The following is a 22061-nucleotide window of genomic DNA, read 5'->3' as shown; positions in this document are numbered from 1 at the left end:
CCCCCGGGGCGGGGTGTCCCCGGGGCCGGCCCCGCTCCGGTCCCGCTCCGGTCCCCCCTCCCCTCGTACCACCCAGCGGCACGGGGCGGCTCGGCTTTGCTTGTGCCCCTGTGGCATTTTCCCCCCTGCGTGCGCTGCCGGAGGCCTCCGAGGGTTGCAGGAAGTGCATCCCACTTTTCTTGTCCCCTTTTGGGTTTCCTGGCCCTTATCCAGCCCTGTTGGCACAGGGCCGTAGGATAATTCAGGTAGGAAGGGACCAGTCCAGCTGTCTTTCCTATGTTCTTCCCTGTCCTGCTATTCATCCCCTTTCTGAGCTGAAGTCTAGGGCACAATGGGATTGCTCGATTGGGGCGTGCTGCATTCTGTAGCAGAGAGGGCATGGGCAGAGTGCCATGGCTACCATCAGGCTGCCTCTGGCTACCAGATCTGAATGAGCAAGTACCTTTTGCAGCTGCATTTCCAGTGTGTCACCTTCAGTATCAGTCCAGAACATGCTCAAAGTCTGTATGTGGATCCAAGTATTAATTCACTGCTTCTCAAACATTTCCACTTATATTTTTTGGGGAAGGGGGTATGACCCTGTTCCCTTTCAGACTTCCAGGCTTGTAGCAGCACAGAGCACCACACTGTCTACACTGGGGAAACCTCTTTAGACCATTTTATTGCCAGGTGCCTTCCTCTTCTGAGGTCCCTCATTTTTAATGCTTCTCTTGTGATGTTCCTCTATTAAGAATGTCTGAGTCCTTATTCTGAGCTTTAACAAGAGGTTGCTGAGGATTTGGAAAACCAGTAAGCACTAGAGTTACATCTAGAATGAGGCATGTACAGGGAGAGGCTTTACCTCGGGGTGTTTGTGATATGGGCTCAGGGCTGGCTATGTGGAACATATACAACCTGTTCAAAGACTGGCCTCCAGAGACCGCTTGTGACCCACAGAGCTAAGAAATGGAAGATGGGATCTCTGCGGCACTTGCAGAGTTGCCCTGTATCTATTTTGATAGTTGTGTTTTCACATTATTAACCCCATGTGTGTGTGCTACATGATAGCTTTGATTTCTAAATGTTACCTGTATTTAAACAGTTCCATGGTTAAATATACCAGTGAAAGCTCCACTTTCAGTTCGATTAGTTCCAGCCCTCTGGGTAATTTTTTCCATATATCTGTATGTGCACCTCTCTGTAATGTGAGGAATAGAAATGGTTGAAGAATCCCAGTGAAACTGGTTTGTGTTGCCTGGCAAAGAGGAGTGCAGTGTAGATGCACCCGTTTGGATGTTGCTGTCTCAAATTCATCCATGGTGCCTGCAGGGGACGTTGCTGACCCGCAGTGCGTCTGTTCTCACAGTTCTCTTGTGGCAGGGAAATATGAGTAGCTCAGCTTCTTCAACAGAGAGCTAGGGGACAAAAGGACCAGGCACAGGAATTTGCTTAGGAGACAAAATATTCAGCAGGATTTTTCCCAAGTATAAAAGCAGGTTAGAGCTCTTTTCCTTGGGGGGGGGGGGGGGGGGGAGGGGGCAGAGAAGAGTTCACTACTTTTTGGATTGTCTTAAGAGCCCTTCTGTAGGTTTGTTATCTACTTGGGTGTCAGAATAGAGTTACATAGCCATCTGCTGAGAGTTTCAGTACTTCGTGATCAGCCTACATGAATTCTTGGTCTAAGTGCCTTCCTGTGGTCTGTAATGGAGCAGACCAGAGCAAGTCCAGAGTAGTGTCCAAGCTGCCGAGCCTATACAGATCTATACAGATCTATACATCTGTCTATACAGATCTTCCTGTGGTAAGGGTCGGGGCTTTAAAAACCCAAATCACAATGGGTTGTAATAGGATGATGGTGAAAGTCTGAAGATATTGTGGGCCACACACTCCTATAGTCATAGGATCCCAGACTGATTTGGGTTGGAAGGGACCTTGGAGCTCATCCAGTTCCAACCCCTGCCATGGGCAAGGAGACCTTCCACTGGAGCAGCTTGCTCCAAGCCCCTGTGTCCAACCTGGCCTTGAGCACTGCCAGGGATGGGGCAGCCACAGCTTCTCTGGGCACCCTGTGCCAGCGCCTCAGCACCCTCCCAGGGAAGAGCTTCTGCCTAAGAGCTCAGCTCGGTCTCCCCTCTTTTAGCTTGAAGCCATTCCCCCCTATCCTGTCCCTACAGGCCCTTGTAAAAAGGGCTTGGGAGACCTCCGTAGGTCCCTTCCCATCTAAATGATTTCACAGTGTTAAGGAAAAGGTGGATGAGTGGGAAGTGCCAGTGCCTGTGAGTTGCTCATTTAAGTAGGAGGCTGAGATATGATAATCTGCTCATACCTCCCTTTCTCTTTCAGTTTGGCAGAGCTCTGTGTCACTCGGCACTGGCCCTGAGGAACAATGCCAGACATTTGCTGCTGCGAGCAAGAGAAAATCTATTCAGCTGGGGCCTCTGAAGGTATTGAGAAGGAGCTAGAAGGTACAAATAGGGACAAAGAGGGGGGAGTGGCACAGGTCAAGAAAACTTATGGGAGGGAAAAGAACTATGAAGTTGAAATGAGGAGTTATCCCTTCTGGCTCTGTCGGTGTCTCGTGTTGGTGTCACCTCTCCCTTTGTTGCTCCTTTCCTCGATCAGCTAAGAGCATGTAAGTGATTTCCTGGCCACAGCTAACCTACCTGGGGAGTGAGACACAAGTGCTGAAACAGAAACACAGCAGGAAGTAACAGAGGAAACACAAAGGAATTTTATGGAGTGGTGATTGAAATGTGCTGTTCTTCAAACTGCAAGAGAACAGATCAGGTTCAGGATCAGAATAAGGGGACACTGAGGGTGAAGTGTTGAAGAAAGGGAAGTTTTCGGGTGCTGTTTTTTCTCTTGAAGCACATGGGAGAAGAATGTCCTGGGGTACTTTGTTAATGGCAGGAGATTTAGCTCATGGCAGTTTGTAGTGTTTGTGCTGTAGACCTTAACCTAAACATAGTGAGGCAATGCTTGCATTACTGCCATTACCTGTTTGTGCTACAGTCTTGCAGTCCTAATGCATTGCTGCATCAGCTGAGTGCAGGGTGCTAAGCAAAACACCTCTGAAATGCTGTGACAGCAAAGAAATTGTCCATGACAAAACTGATACTACTGTGCTGTGGGTCCCAGGTTCAAGCTGGTTTAGTGTTTAAAGAAAACTGCACCACTTTCCCTCTGGACAACTGTTCTTTCTCTGCCTTTCAAGTCAAGTTGCAGGCATATTTCTTCCAGAAATCACTGCAGAACAATAGTGGGGAATGATGTTTCAGGTGTTTGTTTAATCAATTATTTAATTCCCTATGTAAGGCTTTTCCTGGTCTCTATTCTGATCATATTTCTATAAGGACAGAAGGAAAATAGCATTAAGATTCATAAGAGGCAGCCAGCCATGCCAGTGTCTGTCCAAGCACTCTGCCACAGATAGGTTGGCCAGGTCACACAGAAAAAAGCTTGACCTGGACTCATGATTTTGAGGAAACGGGGGCCAAAAGGGGCTTTGTGTTGGGCTGGAAGACCTCTGTGTTGATGTGCTGGCCATGTCCTGCCTAACACTATGCAAGTTTTGCCCCAGGTGGTGAGAAGACTTCTTTTGGCCACTTCATCTCCCCTGTTGGCAGGCAGGCAGAAAGCATAGTCCTGTGAGGAGGGCAGCGATAGCTGGAGTTGTGGCATGTGTTATAAATGCAGTATCAGGTGCACATTGTGCACGCCACAAACCTCCCTCAGTACATTATGTGGCCTGCTCTGGACTGCTGGCTCCAGCTTTGTGCTGCATAGAATCATGGAATCATTTAGGTTGGAAATTACCTTTAATATCATTGCGCCTTAATCGTAAGCCTAACACTGCCAAGTTGGCCAGTAAACCATGTCCCTAAGCATCACATCTACATGTCTGTCAGATACCTCCAGGGGCTCCACCACTTTTCAAGTCTTATGAGGAATGGCTGAGGGACCTGGGGGGGGTTCAGTCTGGAGAAGAGAAGGCTCAGGGGGGACCTCATCGCTCCCTACAACTGCCTGACAGGAGGCTGTAGTGAGATGGGGTCAGTCTCTTCTCTCAAGTAACAAGCAATAGGACAAGAGGAAATGGCCTCAAGCTGCACAAAGGGAGGTTTAAACTGGATATTAGGAACAATTTATTCACAGAGAGGGTGCTCAGGCACTGGAACAGGCTGCCCAGGGTGGAATCACCATCCCTGGAACTGTTCGCAAACCGTGCAGATGAGACCCTCAGTGCCATGGGTTAGTGGTGGCCTTGGCAGTGCTGGGGCAATGGTTGGACTTGATCTTCAAGATCTTTTACAGCCCAGTTGAATCTATGTTTCTATGATTCCCTGAGCAGCCTTGTCATGGTTTAAACACAGTCAATAACTAAGTACCAGCAGCCCCTTGCTCACCCCCCTTATACCCACACCAGGTGGGATGGGGAGGAGAATGGAAAGAATGAAAACCTCACGGGCTGAGATAAGAACAGTTTGATAACTAAAGTACAGTTTAATACTACTATGGCTAATAATGATAATGCTAAGGGAAATAACAAGGGGAGAGGATATGAAACTAAAAGGGATAAGTTAAAACAACAATAAACACAAGTGATACACAATACAATTGCTCACCACCTGCTGACCCATACCCAGCCCAACCCAAGCAGGTACCTGGGCCTTCTGGGTGACTCCCCCCAGTTTCTATCCTGGGCATGCCGTGCTGAAGTATGGAATATCCCTTTGGCTAGTTCGGGTCTGCTGCCCTGTCTCTGCTCCGTTCCAGCTCCTTGTGCCCCTCCTCACTGGCAGAGCAGGAGAAACTGAAAAGTCCTTTACTGGGGTAAGCATTACTTAGCAACAACTAAAACATTGGTGTGTTACCAGCATTGTTCTCAGACTAAAGCTGAAACACAGCTCTTTACCAGCCACTGGGAAGGAAATTGACTCCATCCCAGCTGAAACCAGGGTAGGCCTTCTTGACAACTCTTCTGGAGAAGAGATTTTTCCTAATACCCTCCCTAGTGCAGCTTGAGACCATTTCCTTTTGTTCTATGGCTTGTTATTTGAGAGAAGAGACCAACCCCCACCTCACTACAGCCTCCTGTCAGGGAGGTCTAGGCAGCGGTGAGGTCCCCCCTGAGCCTTCTCTTCTCCATCTGACCCCCCAGGTCCCTCAGCTGTTCCCCATCACACTTTGGCTCCAGGCCCTGCACCAGCTCTGTTGACCCTTCTCTGGCCTCGCTCCAACACCTCAATGTCTCTCTTGTAGTGAGGGGCCCAGAGCTGAACACAGGATTCGAGATGCGGCCTCACCAATGTCAGGTGCAAAGGAACAATCAATTCCCTAGTCCACCACCCTCCATTCCAAGAGACTTCAGGTCTCAGGACACTCCTGCTGCTCTCAACGTACCAGCCCCTGAGATACTGAACGCCCCATACCCAGCTCCACTGCCTGGGGGCAGGCCACAGGCCCATCTTCTTTCACACCAGTGAACATTTCCCCAGGCCTCACATGGGCTGAGAAAGCCCAACTCAGTCATACTTCTAATAAGAAAGACACAAGACAGGAGTTTCAGTGAGCTACATACACCACAGTGTTTATTAACTCCAGGTTAGTGATATAGGCACAACGTTGCATCCACGGGATCTATCCCCACACTCTAAGCCTGGTCCTTCAGCCTCTTGAGCTGCTCCCTCAGGTGATCGATCTGGGCACTCACGCTGCTCTTGGCAGTGCCACCCATGGCCGTGTACTGCTCCACACTGTTGAAGAAGTTGAAGACCTGGGAGACATCGCTGCCAAACAGGGGGCTGGGAGGGCAAAGAGAAGAGTGTCAATGGGGAGCACTGGGTGCTGGTGCCTGGCTTCAAGTGCTCACTGCTGTGGAGATGGTGAAGGAGTGGACATGGAGCCTTTTTGGCAGGGGAAAGGCCTCCTGCAGCCCTGCTTCTGCACTTCTGGTGCCTGACAGTAGCTGCTGGTGGCAGACCAAAGATCAGCTCCACAGGCAGAAGCCTGGAGCCAAAGTCTGCTGGAGGGCTGGTGCCTGCAGGTCAGGGCATGAGTTTCATTCATTCCCCCAGTAGCTGCTGCCCATGGCCTGCTGGAGCTGAGTGGTAGTGATGTTGTCCCCATTCTGTGTTGTGAGGGCATTGATTTTGAGGTATTGTCTGGCCCAGGTGATTTGGGAAAGGGCATCATAAGGAAGCCCATATGGCGAGAAGCTGATACCTGCCTGTTGAGGAAAGCCAAGTGATACAAACCTGATGCTCTTCAGGTCATCCAGGCTGAGATTATTGATGGGGATGCCTTTAGTCTCAGCAAGGTGGACGGCCTTTCCAGTGTCAATGTGGGCTTGTCTGAATGGCATCTGCAGTGAGAATCAGAGGCCACAGTCAGTGACCAGGCAATGGGGGTGTTTTCCAAAGGAAAAAAAGTGGATGTGCCTGTTTTGGTTGGCTTGTTTTCACCTAGGGCAATGCAATCTCAGTCCGGGTTTTCTGGGGTGTGAAGAGGGAAGGAGTTAGTAGGTAAAACTCCACCTGTAAATTACTATCAAGTCCACCTGGCAGCAGTTCCACTACTTGGGATACATGTAAAGAATAGGTTTCCAGCTTTCGTGTTTGTTCACCCAGACTGATCATCACCTGGGAACAGAACACAAGGCCTCATCTCAGGCCTTCGCTGAGCAGTATTCTGCATCCAAAGAAATCACAGCTTCCAATCTCCCCCTGACACTTACTCCTTTATGAACCAAGTAGAGGGCCAGGTCAGAAGACAGGATCTCGGGGCTCAGAGCCCTCTCCATGTTCTCCTTGTTGATCTGCAGGAGGGTCAGAAGAAGACATTACCATTAACTCTTCCTTGGGGCCATAATTAGCTGACAGTGCTGGCCATAGTAAGTCATATGGGTGAGCTACTGAAAAGCCTTCATCTTAGGACCTATGTAGAGCTCATTGACCCATGTTATCTATGCGATGTGCACCCCAACCATGTTCAGTAGTGAGAGCCTGAAGCCTTACCTGGAGGGTAGAAATCACTCCAGTGGCCACCTGGAGCACAGCGTTCAGGGTGTCCACAACATCAAAGACAGCCTCCTTGTCCTCCTGCATTAGAACAGGGATGAAAACTGCTGTGAGTCAACCTGGTGCAGCCCATGAAGCCCAACGAAGAGCCTGAGCAGCCTGGCCAGCAGAGCAGGGGCTCAGCACAGGGGCTCCTCTATGGCCATGGTGCCAAGTGCATTGTGCTGAGCCTCAGCCCCTTCCTCACCCCCTACACACAAGCAGGGCCTGTGCAGGGACAGGGACTGGCCAAGAGCTCCAGAGTAGAAGAGATCTGTGTGCTTGAGAGGCTCTGTGAAAGCCAACGTGGTTTACCTGCAGATCCTTGTTGTAGGTGCTTGGAAGGCCTTTGAGAACCATGAGGATGGCAGCCAGCTGCAGAAAGAAGCAGGCAAGGTGGTTAGGTACAAGAGGAGAAGCACACTGTTGCAGGAGAGGTGAAGAGCCCAGACTGGGCACTTTTCTTTGAGCAGAGATGAGAAGGAGGAACATTCCTCAGGCCTGGGTGAGCAGTTTCCCCATCCCCTTCCCTCTGGAGCCCACTCACCCGTCCGAACACTCGTCCGGCTTTGCTGCGGATCAGTTCCAGGCTATCAGGGTTCTTCTTCTGAGGCATCAGGCTGCTGCCAGTGCTGGAAGAAAGGTGTGTGGAGTGTAACGGTGAGCAGGACCCCAGCCCATACAGACACAGGTCATGCTCGTACATCCTGGTACAGCCCTCCAAAAGCAACACATCTGTCCCTTTTTCTTTCTAGGCCTCAGGAAAGCAGTGAACTGAGTGTGCCAACTTTCTCATGTTTCCCACAGCAAAGCCTTTGGTTTTGCAGTTCTGTCTGGAGCTAACATGCAGTTCCACCTCTCAAAGAGGCAGCAAAGAGGAGATTTGCCCCCAGGCCTCCCCACGGCTGCTATCAGCAGGTCAGCTCTCCTGTGACAACAGAGAGGGAGGGCTGTGCTGTGCTGCCCCAAGAGACAGGAAATCCATTAGGACTGCAAAGCCAGCCAGGCAGGGAAGGCTTTGGCAGGCAGTGCCAGCAGAGGAGGAAGTTGTCTGTGCCAGCAGTTGCTGGGGAGCAGCGAGTGCTGAACGCAGACTTGGTTGAGTTGCCAGAATCGGGAAGAAGTGTTCAGTACTGAGGGGTATTCACCCTGCGGCTGCCTTCCTGCCAGCCTTTTAATGCTGTCAGCCCGGGGCAGCAGGGAGTCCCCAGACACTGTCTTACTCTCTCAGGTGAGGATAGCAGAAGAGAATTACTCTCCAGAGACCAAAAACTTACCAGTAGGTATCAGAGAGGGTCACAAAGCCAAACTCGCTGGTGCTGTAGATGATGAGATCTTCAGCCATCTTGCTCAGGTGGATCATCAGCAGGGTGGCAAAAGAGAGGAATTCCACTGCAGAGAAGGCAGGAAATTAGGACGTGAAAAAGGTGCTTGTTTGCCTGATAACCCAGGGAGCCCTGACTGGAATTTAAACACTATCAAACAGTTTTTCTGTGTTAAGTACTTCCTAGTGGAGGATTTCAGTTTCCTTATGAAGGGAAGTAGACTGGAAAGGTCTAGGGAGGCTGCTTCTAGAATGGTGTTGGGAAGAAGCGAGTGAGTTGTGCTTACCCACAAAGTCTCTCTCACTAACAGCATCCATGCTGTTCAGGCTGATGGAGGCAAAGTCCAGCTCTGTAAGGAAGGTGATGGATAAAGGAAGTCAGGCTTGATATGAATGGAGCTAGAATATAGCAGTTTGCCCCAGCATGCAGGTAACTGTGAGCCCTTAAGTAGTCCCAGAAACACAGACATGTTAAACTCTTCACTGACTGGGGTCTTTGTTATTAGCCTAGGAAGCCAGTGTGCAGCAGAGTTAGCTCTTCCTGCTCCCAGCTAACAGTCATTGTCTGTCTCTTTGCAGTAAAAAGCCTTATGAAAGAAAAGCTTTGGCTCCAGCACATTGTATTATGGTGCCATTGTAAGCCATACATCAGTGCTTCCCTCCCTTCTAGACATGATGGTTAGGCAAGTGTCACTCAGCCATATGGAGACATTTACCACTACGCAGAAGCTCTCTATCAATTTCCAGTGGATTGCCAGCCAAAGCACCGCTGCCAGGGAAGAAAGAAACAGAAGTCATGCAAGATATTCAACCAAAACTGAGCCCTAGGAAGCAGAGAAGGCAGAACAAAGCAATGCTCAGTGATAACACAAACTTACCTTCCCAAAGGCAAGACGTTCATCCTCCTCTTCACATCTCCCAGGCGCTCAGAGTCACGGGTCAGAGCAACAGCGTGGCTGGGAAAGGACACGAGAGGTGAAGCACCTGATGTCAGAAAGTGTCACACAGCCCAAGAGGTGAGAGTGGCCAAAGGATGGAGCATGCAGGAGTCAGCCTCCACTGTCCCCTCAGTGCTTGGATCAGAGCCACATGGGGAGCTCCTGTTCCAGTTTGCAAGGTTATCTCTGGTTTATCGTCACCCCTGTCTGCCCCCTCAGAGGACAAGGCCCTTCCAGGCTCCAGCCGAGCATGGCCCCAAGGGTGGAGAAGGGTCCCTGCAGCCAAGTGTAAAGGTGGTTACCTGAGCAAGAACTGGCTCCATCTGATTGGCTGAGCTTTCTGCAGGTGGGTGTAGCCAGGCAAGATAACATCAATTTCTCTGCATGTGGAAGGAGAGAAAGAGGTGAGCAGCAGCTGTGAGGATGCCAGCAGTGGCAGGGACACTCCAGGCTCTCTGGCAAGGTCACAAAGAGAGCATCCCTAGCTTGTGCTGAAGCTGGTCTGTCTCCCTGTCGCCTGCTACCTAAGCACATGGGGTTTAGATTTCCCACTCTTCCAGAGTGGTGCATCTGCTATAAGCCTCTCTGGAAAACTACAGGCAAAGATTCCCCAGTCCACCATCACTTTGGAATGTGGTTTGAAAGGAGCAGAGTTAAACAGGGAGTTTACACAGCTGAGCTTTTCTCATATTTAGCAACCTGAAACATGTTCCCCACTCCTTCAGATGGATTTGGTCCTTCGAAAGTCTTGTCCGCACTTCCCACCTCAATTCCTTTGCCTGGATACACTGGGGGAGGAGGAAGGTCTTTGTGACATGAACTGTGGGGAAAGAGGGTCCTTTGCCTTTCCCTGTGCCACCACACACTGCCTGTCTGTCTGTAACTTCCTCTGCAGGCGACCCTGCTGCTGCCCTCACTGGGGCCAGTCAAAGAGCAAGCCTGGAAGTCTCCTGGTCCTGCCAAGGGAAACGTCATGGATTTGAAAGCACTTACATGGCAGCACGTTCCACCAGGGTCTTAATGAGCTGCAGGAGGTGACTGGAGATGACAGAGAGGGAATTCCTCATGAATAGCTTCAAGTCAGTCACAACCTGTGTGAGATTGGCCACAGTCAGACAAAGCAAAATGTGATATATGTAGTGACTGGCCACTTTTACAGCAATCCCCTCCTTGTTCTTTGTGATGGGAAGGTTCATCTTCCTGTCATCATTTGATCATTTTGATGTGGTAATGTCAGTATACCTTGCTCCTCAGGAAAAGAGCCAAAGGCATTTCTGGTCTCAGGTCTCCTGAAGTGAGGTGAGGGAGGAGTAGAAAGGATTCAAAATAGATTCTGTACATACCTGATCATTCCTGCTCCTTCCAGTGTGCAGCTTTCCAGCTATGTCTCCAATCAGCTCCTGAGGACAAGAAGAGGATTTCTATCAGTACCTCTGTACTCTAAGCAGGAGACTCCACGTGAGCAGACCTCATCCCTGCCTGGAAGGGATTCTAGAGGATCCTGTGAGTAGCCATGGGATCCCTTTGGGGAAGGGCACGTTTGGGTTCTGTGCTTGTACAGTGCCTCTTCCACAAAAGGGGTCTTGGAGCCACTTGATTGTGCAGCAGGGGTCTAGTGGAATTCCCCAGTGGAACAGAGGTACAAGCACTTCATGTCAGGCAGATCCAGCTCCAGAGGAGCAGGAGCAAGAGGTGAGAGGACCCAAACCTTTAGTCTGCGTTCGTTGGCAGTGTGGATATCCTCATCGGTGTGTTTCACCACAAAGGCTCCTTTAGACCATTCCTCAGAGATCTGCAAACATCAGCAGAAACACCAGTCAGCCTCTACAGTTACCGTGATGCTGTGCATGGGTGTCCTCAGGAAATACCAATCTCTGTCATCCCAGTGGATATCAAAGTGTGAAGTCTCATGTGAGCTCTGCATTCCTGTTCTTTCAGGCCAAGGCTGGCTGCTTGCTCTATCCCCATATTCTATACTGCACTTGGTGGGATTCCTCTCTCTCCCCATGATGATTCTGCAGTGTTATGTCTATAGGAGGATTTAAGCATTGCAGCAAAAAGTGAGCTCATTGTCCACCAGGATTTTCCTATACAAACATCGTATAGAGTCACCATTGTCCATGGTGGGTGAGCAAGAACAATGGGATATTTTCTATGCAGGCTATGCATTGCCTGCTTCTGACTCGGGCAGCCAGGCTCAGCGGGATCCCAACTGCCAGCAGGAAAATAATATTCCTGATTCAGAGGGAAACAATTCCTGGTGCCTGCAGTGTGAAGAGGGGGCAGGTCACACTGAGCACACCTCACCGTGGCACTGGGGCTGTCATGATGAGCATTGGCAATGTGCTCCTCAGGGCTTCAGGCTCTCACTGGGGGCTTCTCTGCTGGTTCACATCCCACTGTTGGGCTCTGGAGCCTTTAGTGGGATGCAGTTTGAGCATCCATCTCCTGCCCAGAATGTCTCCAAGAGACCTGAGTGCAGTACACATGGGCCCGTCATGTCTGTGACTTAGGGCAGCATTCCCTTTCAGGAAAGCACTTCAGCACATGCCTAGCTCCAAGGAACAGGACATAAGGACATGGAAAGATTCTCTTTCTAGTGAGATACTGAACAGGTTGCCCAAAGAAGTGTTAAATGCTCCATCCCTAGCAGCCTTCAAGGCCAGGCTGGGCGGAGTCTTGGGTGACATAGTCTAGTGTGTGGTGTCCATGCCCACAGCAGGGGGGTTAGAACTTAGTGATTTTAAGATCCTTCCCTACCCAAACTATTCTATGGTTCTATGATTCTTTAGAACAGCAGGTCAGGGAGTCTGCTAGTTATGCTGTCAGAGAAGGAGCCATTCATTTCAGCACGCATGACAGTTTGTAAAGAAAATAAATACCTTTTCCAGGCCACTCAAGATCTTCTCCATCTCACTTTTAGGTAGGATTCCAGTCTTTTCCAAGGCTTTGGCATAAGCTATGCTTCCCTGGATATCAACTTCAGCCAGTCTCTGATCATAGGTAATGGAAGCGCTGAGCATCTCCATGACTGGATCTCTGCTTCCAACAAACCTTCCTGCCATCATTTTATCCCCCTAGAAGTAATAGTTCAGAGACATTCTTAGAAGACTTTCTGATCTATCCCCTATAAATTGGTCAATGGCCATGCTACTCCTTATCCAGCTGTAACTGAGGACATACTCAGGAATATTTTCAGTTTGTACCATTAACCAGAAAAGCCCTGGACTTTATGAACTGTCAGGTCTGGCTCAGGAATCCTCCCAGTTGCTTTACTTCTGTAGGAGTCTGGGGGGAGTACATCCTGTCCATGATCTTATGAAGAAGAGTATCAGGCCATATTTTGCAAGACCAGCAGGGATGTCTTTTAAAGCAGCTGCTGATCACTGACCCTTTGATAGTCCTCTGACACAGAATAAAGTATGGCATCCAGGGATACAGTGAAAGCTGTATAGTGAAACCTACTGTTACTTGAAATAACATTTTTTAAACCCCTACTCTTTGAGAGAGACTATAAGGAAAGAGTTGACAAAGAGCTGTGGGCCAGCACAAGCCACATCCTCTAAAACACTCCTGTAACTATGAAGTGCTTGGAGTTACCATTTGAAGCATCTCCAGTCTCCGTGAGGTCCTTGCAAGCTTTGGCATAAAATTAGCAGAAAAAGTGGTTAAGGTTCAGACTGCAGAAAGGGAGGTCTGGGTCCCTTTGGTGTTAGCAATGTTCGAGTAAAGAGGAAAGGAAAGAAACACCCCCCAACCCCACCCCCAGCCCCAATACCCTGCGCAAGGTCTGTGGAGCAGCGCGGAGCTGCCCAGCGCGCTCGCTACCATGGACAGCGGCGGAGCCGGGGACCGGAGCCCCGAGCTACCCCTTCCCCAGGGGCTGAACCAAGGAGGGAAGGAGAACCCGAGAGGAGAGCAGGAGAGAGCCCGTGGATGTCAGGGCGCAGGCACAGGCTGCTGATGGTCCCGGTTTTGAGGGGTTTGTCAGTAGGAGCTGTGAGGAATTGGAATTCAGTTGGAATTGAAAAAGCAAAGTTTTGCATCTCCTAGCTGAGAAACCAGCCCCTGGGGTGAATGGCAGAGGGGATGGGGCGTGAAAGACAAGTGCTGGGAGCTAAGTGCTGAATGGGGAAGAGGTACCCAAGTATATCCCAGCTACTGTGGGCTGTCGCCGGAATCAGAGGTGGGTCATTACAGCTATTGCAACAAATATGTTTGCTGTCCCCTTCTCCATTTAAAACCCAGGAAAACAAATCAAGAAGAGAAGCACCCAGGTCAGCAAGGGCAGGTTGCAGTGCTGGGGTTATTATGCAGCTGAGCCTGTTTGCCAGAGCACCCCGAAACCATCCCTCCAGAGAAGCCAAGTTCACCCTCACCTCTCCAGCCATTGCGGACGATGTTCTGCTTGTTCCTGCAGCGATCCCGCAACTGGTGCGACCTGTGGGACAGCGCAGTGAGATGAGATGAGGTGAGGGGAGATGAGATATGAGATGAGGCCAGGTGCCCGGTCCCCGTGCCGGTCCCAGTTCTGGTCCCGGTCCCCGTGCCGGTGCCGGTGCCTGACGCTGGCCCCGCTCACCTGCTCCGCAGCTCAGCCCCGGTCGCTCGCTGTTCCCAGTCCCTGCCGCCCGCTTTTACCCGCGCGGGGCTGGCGGCTCGTCCCGCCCCGGCGGGGCGGGGTGTTCCCGGGGCCGGCCCCACTCCAGTCCCCCCTCTCAGGCCCCTTTCGCCCTTCCTACCCCCCATTTCTTCCGGCCCCGGTTCGGTGATGAGCAAGTCAGGGAGAGAAGCGTCTTTGGAGGCAGGGTGGCCGCAGGGAGGAGGTTTGGGAGAGATGCTTTCATATTGCTTGTTGGTGAAGTTACTGGGGTAGCTTGAGGCAGTGCTCTGGCAGTGCCAGAGTGTCTTGCATATGGATAGGTCGGCTCCTTTTCTGGGGATATCACTATACTGAAGGAGTCACATCACTCCTTGTCACAGCCCTCTAATGAGCAGCCTTTGACAGGAATTGATATGATGGTGGATCATTGTTGCTCTATCCCCATTGCCACCTCAGCAAACACACAAGAACAGAATAGCTGGGAGCTAGTGGCTCTTTCTCATTTTCATGTAGATGAGGCTTTTCACCGCACCTGGAAGGATGCTGCAGCTCCAGCTGTGGGACTCCCCTTGCTGTCACTAGCTGCACGGGGTCACTCTCCCCAAGAGGTTCCTGTGAGCCTCAGGCTGTGGCTGTGGGGTGTGAGGTTCTGCTCTGAAGCCTTGGCAAGCAGCCTGTCTCTTAAACTCATCAAACTTCAACTATCATGGAAGTAAAGAACCAATTTAAAGTACAAGACAACTTTGGGAACAGCAACTCACAAAGCTACGGCTCAGCACCAATTCCTCATGAGCACCTCACACACTGAGCACTTTTCTGCTTGCAGGTTTGCCGTACCGAGTACACTAATATGGTATAATATTTTTCCATCTGCATGCTCCAAACCTTTCACAGAGCTCAGGAAACATATTCCAGCTTTCTCATCCACGTTTTATTGGGTTCTTTTCATTCCTTTAACTGACCCACTTGTCCTTTTCTGCTGTTCTCTCAGTTCTGCAACTCACCTCCTTTTCCTTTTTTACACTTGGATCATTGATCATTAGGAAAGATCATTTGCGACTGTGTTCCTTCCAACTGTGAAACCCCCCATTTTTACCACTTTTCTTGGCTCTTGTTCACCCTTGAGGAGTGTCCTTGTCCTTTCTCTGGGCATTGACAAGAGATTGCTGATGTGTTGGGAAAAAGTTACTAACACTGAATTTGTAACCAGAGCACATCAATGTCAGTAAGATCTTATTAATCTGTGTCTGATATTACATGTGGCAAGGGTGTGTGCTTTCACATGGGATCTGTCAGCACTATCCCTGTGTGTTCAGCAGACTTCAGAGGGATTAGTTTGCTTATAGTATGCTGCTTAGCTCCTGTCCCAGTTTGTAGCTAGGAGATTATTCAGTCTCCCTTTTCCCATTTTTAGATGAAACAGGCAATAACTATCCTTTCTGTAAAATAAGAAATGTAGAATACAGAGGAATGTATTTTTATCATAAGAATGGAAATGAAACTTCCAAGCAGAAATCAGTAATATAAATTGAACATTGAAGAAATAGCACTTCTTAAAGATGCTTGGAACTGGAGAGCTGGACTTTTTTGCAGGTCAGACAGTGAAATAGCATTGCAAAATAGGTTTTCTAATGCACACTGGAATGGACTCTCATTACGGTCTTCTCAATTTGATTTGGTTTGGATGGCTCTCCACTTCCCATCATCTTCTTTCAATATTTGATTTGCTTAGTGAAATAGGAAGTTTAACCCCCAAATCTCCACCCCACAGTTCAAAACCAAGGAAGGCCTGAGAGAAAGGTCTTCCACTTATTTTCCCTTGTGGCATATCATTCATAACATCAATATTCCCAGCTACAATATTCCTTTTCTAATCTGAGATACAATGAGGTAGTACTAGAGAGTAAATTGCCCATTTCGCAGCATGAAGAAGTTTAATTAAATGTATTTGAATGTTCTCAAAGTTTTGAACTTTATTTGTGCCTGCTTTTGTCATCAGTCAGAGCCTTACTATTCCTTTCCGAGTGCACTTGTTGCTGGAAGAGCACAATGCCTGGGGAGTGCAGCTCCAAAGAGCACTTTGGTGGTTTCTAGAAGTCCATTTTTCATATAAGGACTCATTTCCATAACTGAGTCCAGGGAAGAAAAAGGATGCAGACACTGCTGCAGTGCACCTGCTTTAAAAACCTTCCTTTTTTTAACTGTCATTTTGGTTTAGGACAAGAATAAAAGCTCTGTGGGCTGAAAGCGCTGCTCAAACGCACCGTCAGCTGCACTGGTGTGGAGCAGTGCTGACATTTTCTGTTGGGAAAAAAAACCCAACTTTGTTTAATGAATTTTGAATGTAAAAGAAAAAAAAAAGACACTAAACAGTGCTCAGCGAAATGCTGAATCCGGTAAACATCTTTCATGACAAAGAACACAAATACCCCACAGATCTGCTTTCAATAGCAATTACTAGGCCCCCTGCTTTCAATAGTTAATACCGAGGCCCCTCTCTCACCAAGCCTTAGTGGTAACAATCACAAGCCAATGCTTAAAATGTTGACATGCTAAGCACATTTAGTAAAACCTATGTCTGCATTCCCTATGGATGGTGTAGCATAACTGTCTAACACCTATAATGCAGCAATTCAAAACAAAGTGAACTGAGCTAATCGCCATCTCCTGAAAAGTTGTGTGTAAAGATAATGAGTTCTCTCTTAGATATTCCCCTTCTCCCTCGCATGGACCTGTAGCTGCTCCATATAGATATGTCTCCATAGGAAGATTCTTTGGAAGAATATTTAAATAACTAGCTGTGGAGAGAGGCATTTGTGGTTTGCTCATTTATCCCAGCTGCTGGGATCAGGCATCATCATCATGGATTGTAAAAAACTACAGCAGCAAAGGCCTGGAATGAAACTTTTGGAGAAACAGTTAAAATAAAGATGATACATTGGTGATGGGGGAGAGCTCTAAAGAGGGGATGCAAAAGAGAAATGAAAGTCATATGCTGAAGGTTCTGAAGCTGTATCTAGAGAGAGTGATGAGAGGCAGGCAAGGATTAGTAGATTTCTGAAACAAATCTCTGAAATTTGATAGTCTTGGAAAATTCCATCTTTTCAAATGAAAGCTGACATCCTTTCCCTTCTCTATTCCCTTTAGCCTGGCTGGGTGCTGGTGTGCAGGCAGTTTCCCATGTGCGGTTTGAAACATGGCAGAGAAGTTACAGAACATTTGCTGTGCAGGTTTTGGCCAACTTACAGTGTTGGTTAATCCTGACATGCAAAAGATCAGCATCTGTTACATCCTATCCACTGAGTCAGACCAACAGCTTTCAGTCTGCAATTTGAAGACCTTCCCATGGCTCTTTTCCATAGGACTCCATGACAAATGATTCCGGAGTATAGCTAATTTCTACCTGTACCACAATCTGTGCATGATGGGGTCCACATGTCCACTGCAGCCTTTTTAAGAGTCTTCAGCAGAAAAGGGCTGAAAAAGCTTTGCAGGAGGCTTTCAGACTTTGCCTAGCACTTAGGGATTTGATGACAATGGTTCCTGGAGAGCTTGGAGTAGTTTGTTGCTTGCTGTCCTGCCTGTTTCTGAAGCGCTGCAGTTTATTCACATTATTCAGAATTGATTTAGGATTTGCAATATCCCAAGGGGAAGTAAAATCCCAAAAGTGGGAGTGGACTTTCTTGTGGTGTGACTGGAGAGAGTTAAATGGCTGGTGGATTTTGTGCTGGTATTGCAAGAGGGAGGTAGTGACCACAAGTCTTAGTTCCCTAGTTTGCTCTTACAGCACAGCTGCAAATAAGTGAGTGGGACACCTTAGGGAGTGTTTCTGGGTTTGCAGATAAACTTGAGTCTGAGAGATAACGGCAAAATTAAGTAATTAATTAAGTAATTAATTAATTCTGGCTCTCGGTCAGACTGTTTCCCTTGCTGTAGCCAATTGGATTTTCAGCTATCTGCATTCAGTGAAGTATCTTCAGTTTTCTTGAGAATGAAAAGGGCTCTTGAAGAACTTAACAGCACCTATGTTAAATGGGGAAGAAGTGATGGTAGGAAAAGGCATATGACACTGACGCCCTTGATAAGGTTATGTTCAGGTGCTTTAAAAGATGATGGGAGTATTCTACAACTAGTTCAGCCTTAGTGTATTGCTTGCGCATGACTAGATTTGATTCGGAAGGGCCTCTTAGAATACTATTTCCCCCTTGTCGTACTTGGCAGCTGGTAGTTGTCAAGATCGGGGTATATCTTAACAGAACTCACGTCTGTAAGTGATGCTTACAAGTCACGGAGCGCAAAGAGCGAAAGCATCGCCGGCATTGGTGGTTCAGTGGTAGAATTCTCGCCTGCCACGCGGGAGGCCCGGGTTCGATTCCCGGCCAATGCAGTCGATGTTTTTTCAACCCCCTCCTGTTACACCCCTTATTTCTCCTTCCTTTTCCGCTTCCGTTCCGGCAGCCAAAACTTCCTGCAGCTCAACCCGGCCCCTGCCGCGCTCCCCTCGCCGTCTCCGGGCGGGTTGTGGCTGCCCTTGTCGGTGTAAGGGGAAGTTCTCAGCGCGGCGGCCGGGCCCGGCACGATGGAGGTGTAAGGAGCGGCGGGGGAGGGCGCGGGGCAGCGCCGCGGCCTGTCGTGGCGGCAGCGGGGCTGGGACATGGGGCGTGTGTGTGTGGATGGACCCCATCCATGTGGGCCTGCCTGTGTGTATATATATATATATATGTGCTTGCCTTGATGTGTGTGCTGGGGTGCGTGTGTATAGGCTGCCTGTGGGGTGTATGATACCGCTGCATCATAGAATCCCAGCCTGGTTTGGGTTGAAGGCACCTTAAAGCTCCTCCAGCTCCAACCCCTGCCCCGGGCAGGGACCCCTTCCACTGGAGCAGCTTGCTCCAAGCCCCTGTGTCCAACCTGGCTTTGAGCACTGCCAGGGATGGGGCAGCCACAGCTTCTCTGGGCACCCTGTGCCAGCGCCTCAGCACCCTCACAGGGAACAGCTTGCTAATATCTAACCAAAATCTCTCTGCCAGTTTAAAACAGTTCCCCCTTGTGCTGCCACCGCACGCCCTTGTAAAAAGTCACTCTGTGTAGCTGTATGGACCTACCAGCAGTGTGTTTGTGTGGGGGTGTTTCTATGGGCCTGCCTGGGGTGTACGGGGGGCTACGTTGGGCCTTTAACACCCCCATGACCAGCAGTGTGTTCAGGTGTTCTGCTGAGAAGCTGAGGGGGTTTCACCTTCAACAGAGTGCCGAAGGTTGTTGGGGCAAAAGGCACCGTGGCTCAGCTTCACCCCTGCTCGCAGGCCCTATTTCCCCTCCCCTCCTGCCTCCTTATGCTCCCTTCTCTGTCCTGCCCTGGAGAGGTGAAACGTGGATCCTCAGCTTTGGGGAGAGCGTTATTCCTGTGAGCATTGAATGAACAGTTCATTGTGGGAGCTGAATGTGCTGGAGAAGGAGAAAACCTAATGGGGGGGTTGATAAGGTGATCTCCAGGGGTCACTTCCAACCCTCATGATGTGATTGCGTGTGCATCAGCGGACAAGAGAGGCGAGTCAAAGTGTTGGCTAGCTGATAGTTGAGGTAGTTACCCCAGCCACCCCCAGGCTGCTGTCCCAGGCAGCAAGTGGTGCTGGCTTCCTAAGCTGACAGCACTATGTGTGTTTGTGTCTTGTTACCGTCACCCAGGCACAAAGCAATAGGATTTGAGCTGGTTTGAAACATAGAAACTCATTCTCATGAGTTCTGTGGAGCTTGTTACATTGCGTGGTTCTGTATGCATACCTGGTACTTGTTTCTAATGAATAGGAACACCGAGGGCAAGAGTCCCAAGGGATGTCTGTCAGCATCCTCCAAAGTCAGCTGAGCTGCTGCAGTTCATGTTATCCACGCGTGTCATTATCATTAAATCTTCTGTATTATTATAATCAAATCTTTACACAAAATGCAGAAAAAGATAACAAATAGGAAATACCCAGTGAAATACAGGTTTGTATTACATTAGTCTTAGCATGAGTAACAGCCTGCAGGGAAATGAGCTGTTCTTGTCATTGTATACTGAAAAATGCTGTGAAACATGCACAGGCCAAAAGTTGCTTTTGCATGTGAGGAAGGGTAGGATTTGCCCTGCTCAGAAAGATGCTTTTGATATGCTGATGTTTATACATCCATTTGTGTTTTATTACCTTGAGTAGCCCAACGTATTTTACTGGTGCTGCTTCTTTTAATAACAATAAGAAGGCTCCTCAGAGTAGAAGACATGGGGCCTGAATTCCTGAGCTTTGAGTGAATGTCCCTTGCATTGGAATGGAACAGTTTAGTCCATTTTGAACTTGAGTTCCTTTTGGCATTTAATCTTCCTAATCTTTTGCCTCCTGCCTGATGGCCTTCATAGAGAGAAGCTTTGCAACTAAGGAAACCTCTCCTAAGTTCATACCATGTCAGAAGTACCTGCTACTAGAGGAAAGAACCCTCCAAAAAACACTGTGATTTAAATGTGCAGCGTATTTTCAGTAGTAGATTTAAAACCATGAAGGGGCAGTGATACTTTGAGAGGTGTGATGCCATATTCTGGGATACTTTTCCTAGCATTTTTACCTTCTCAGTAATATTTTGGTTTGGACTCAGATTTGGGCAAATATTACTTAGTTAAAGATTCTAAAAGGAGTTTATACATTTGGTGTCAGCATGACTTTTTTCCTTTCTGCTTTATATTAAGTCTTATATTTATTATTGCTTAAGTCTTATATTTATTGTAGTTTAATATTAAGGCTTAGTATCATGAAAATGAAGCAGACTGTTTAGCTGACTTTTTAAGAACACACACTAGAATTCATCATTTATAGTTTCTTGTTTTCTGAATGGATAAAATCAGCAGCTGCGTCAGGAGAGTTAGCACTGAAGAAGAGGGTGTTTCTACTTGTAAGTCCTGCAAACATTTTGGAAGCTGAATGCAAGGTCTTGTTAATCAGTTTATAACTGCGGTAATGCAGCACAGGAAAAAGGTTTGAGACTGATTCGCTTGCTGTCCATTGTTAGAAGAAAAAGTAAGTGGTTTTCTCGATGATAATTTTTTGGATTAAAAAGGAAGCAATTGTCTGAATTATTTACCTTCAGATAGCTTTCACAGCCTCACTGGTGTACTAATATAGTTATATGGCCCTTCCGCTTTACTGAGTAATTCCCTATATCATTCTTCTATGGCGTTATTTTTTCTAACAAAGAATGTCTTTGATCCATAGGGATTTCTGTAGCGATAGCCTGAATGCAAACATTCTGGAGGATTGCATTTACCTAACAACAAAAGCTATATGGTTTGTAAAACATGAATGAAAGCTAATGCGTGTGTGAGCTCACTGGCTGAAGTTTCACTCGAGTCAGCGGAATGGAAGTTGAAGTTCATCTCAGCGTATTTCAGAAGGTCCTTTTCATTTAAAAACAATGATGGAACCTGTGGAAGTTTGTGGACGCATTGAACTCGTTTGAAAGTGATGAACGTGACAGTTCTATTCAAACAGTTGATGGTGCTTAACAATACATGGTACCTTTTTTTCAGAAGCTGCTGCACAGACCTGAGAAAGGCCTTTTTTTCCTTTTGTATGGAAGCTGTCTGTTGTTGTGGCTGCTGACTGCTCAGCAGAACGTGTTGTTCGGGGAATATAGGATGTTCTGGGTTGGGTTTTCTCCCTTTTTTTGAGTTTAAAAGTATAAAATTACAAGGTGTGGTAGTAATAGAGGCACGATGAGTCTAAATACGTGCTTAACTCAGTGCAGGCAACCTACCAGCAGTGAATAAGGATTCTTGCCTAACTGGGACATAATTAGTGGCGAATTGTTTAGCTGGTGGAAAATTGGAAACTCTCAGCATTCCCTGATGCTAATAAAGGAGTAGACACAAGAGGAAGTGGCCTCAAGCTGTAGCAAGGGAGGTTTAGATTGGATATTAGGAACAATTCCTTCCCCAAAGGATGCTCAAGCATTGGAACATGCTGCCCAGGGCAGGGCTGGGGTCACCAGCCCCGGAAGTGTTCACACACCGTGTAGACGAGGCCCTCAGTGCCATGGGTTAGTGGTGGCCTTGGCAGTGCTGCGGAATGGTTGGACTGGATGAGCTTAAAGGTCTTTCCCAACCTGGTTAATTCTACGGTTCTATAATAAAAAGG

General features: G+C 48.3%; 2 protein-coding genes and 1 non-coding gene across 5 annotated transcripts in view; 2 read left to right on the top strand and 1 right to left on the bottom strand.

Moving 5' to 3' along the window:
- Positions 1-5542: 5542 nt before the first annotated feature.
- On the bottom strand, positions 5543-13908 carry LOC136021818 (argininosuccinate lyase). The gene is made up of 17 exons (XM_065694443.1): positions 13882-13908; positions 13679-13740; positions 12182-12376; positions 11008-11091; positions 10643-10699; positions 10293-10390; positions 9602-9679; positions 9240-9317; positions 9078-9130; positions 8649-8711; positions 8315-8429; positions 7585-7669; positions 7353-7412; positions 6996-7079; positions 6716-6796; positions 6237-6343; positions 5543-5783 (listed from the first exon to the last, which is right to left on the bottom strand). Exons 2-17 carry the CDS (start codon positions 13688-13690, stop codon positions 5633-5635), a joined length of 1401 nt encoding a protein of 466 aa, XP_065550515.1. The 5' UTR covers positions 13691-13740; positions 13882-13908; the 3' UTR covers positions 5543-5632.
- A 4310-nt stretch (positions 13909-18218) lies between these two features.
- TRNAG-GCC (transfer RNA glycine (anticodon GCC)) lies at positions 18219-18289 on the top strand. Its single transcript has one exon. It is a non-coding gene; the product is annotated as a tRNA-Gly (tRNA).
- Positions 18290-18328: 39 nt separating this feature from the next.
- Positions 18329-22061, top strand: part of CRCP (CGRP receptor component) — a 33420-nt gene continuing 29687 nt past the window's right edge. Inside the window, exon 1 of one of the 3 annotated variants that reach the window (XM_065694550.1) lies at positions 18329-18489. In XM_065694550.1, coding sequence (XP_065550622.1) covers positions 18482-18489 — 8 coding nt within the window. In that variant the 5' untranslated portion in view covers positions 18329-18481. Of the gene's footprint in view, positions 18490-21092; positions 21320-22061 lie in introns of those variants that run through there. The other 2 variants (XM_065694551.1, XM_065694552.1) reach the window with 2 other exon arrangements.

The sequence above is a fragment of the Lathamus discolor genome, chromosome 14 (genome assembly GCF_037157495.1).
Source record: "Lathamus discolor isolate bLatDis1 chromosome 14, bLatDis1.hap1, whole genome shotgun sequence".
NCBI lineage: Eukaryota > Metazoa > Chordata > Aves > Psittaciformes > Psittacidae > Lathamus > Lathamus discolor.
Note: the sequence above shows the minus strand (reverse complement) of the source record. Positions and strands in the feature narration are given on the sequence as shown.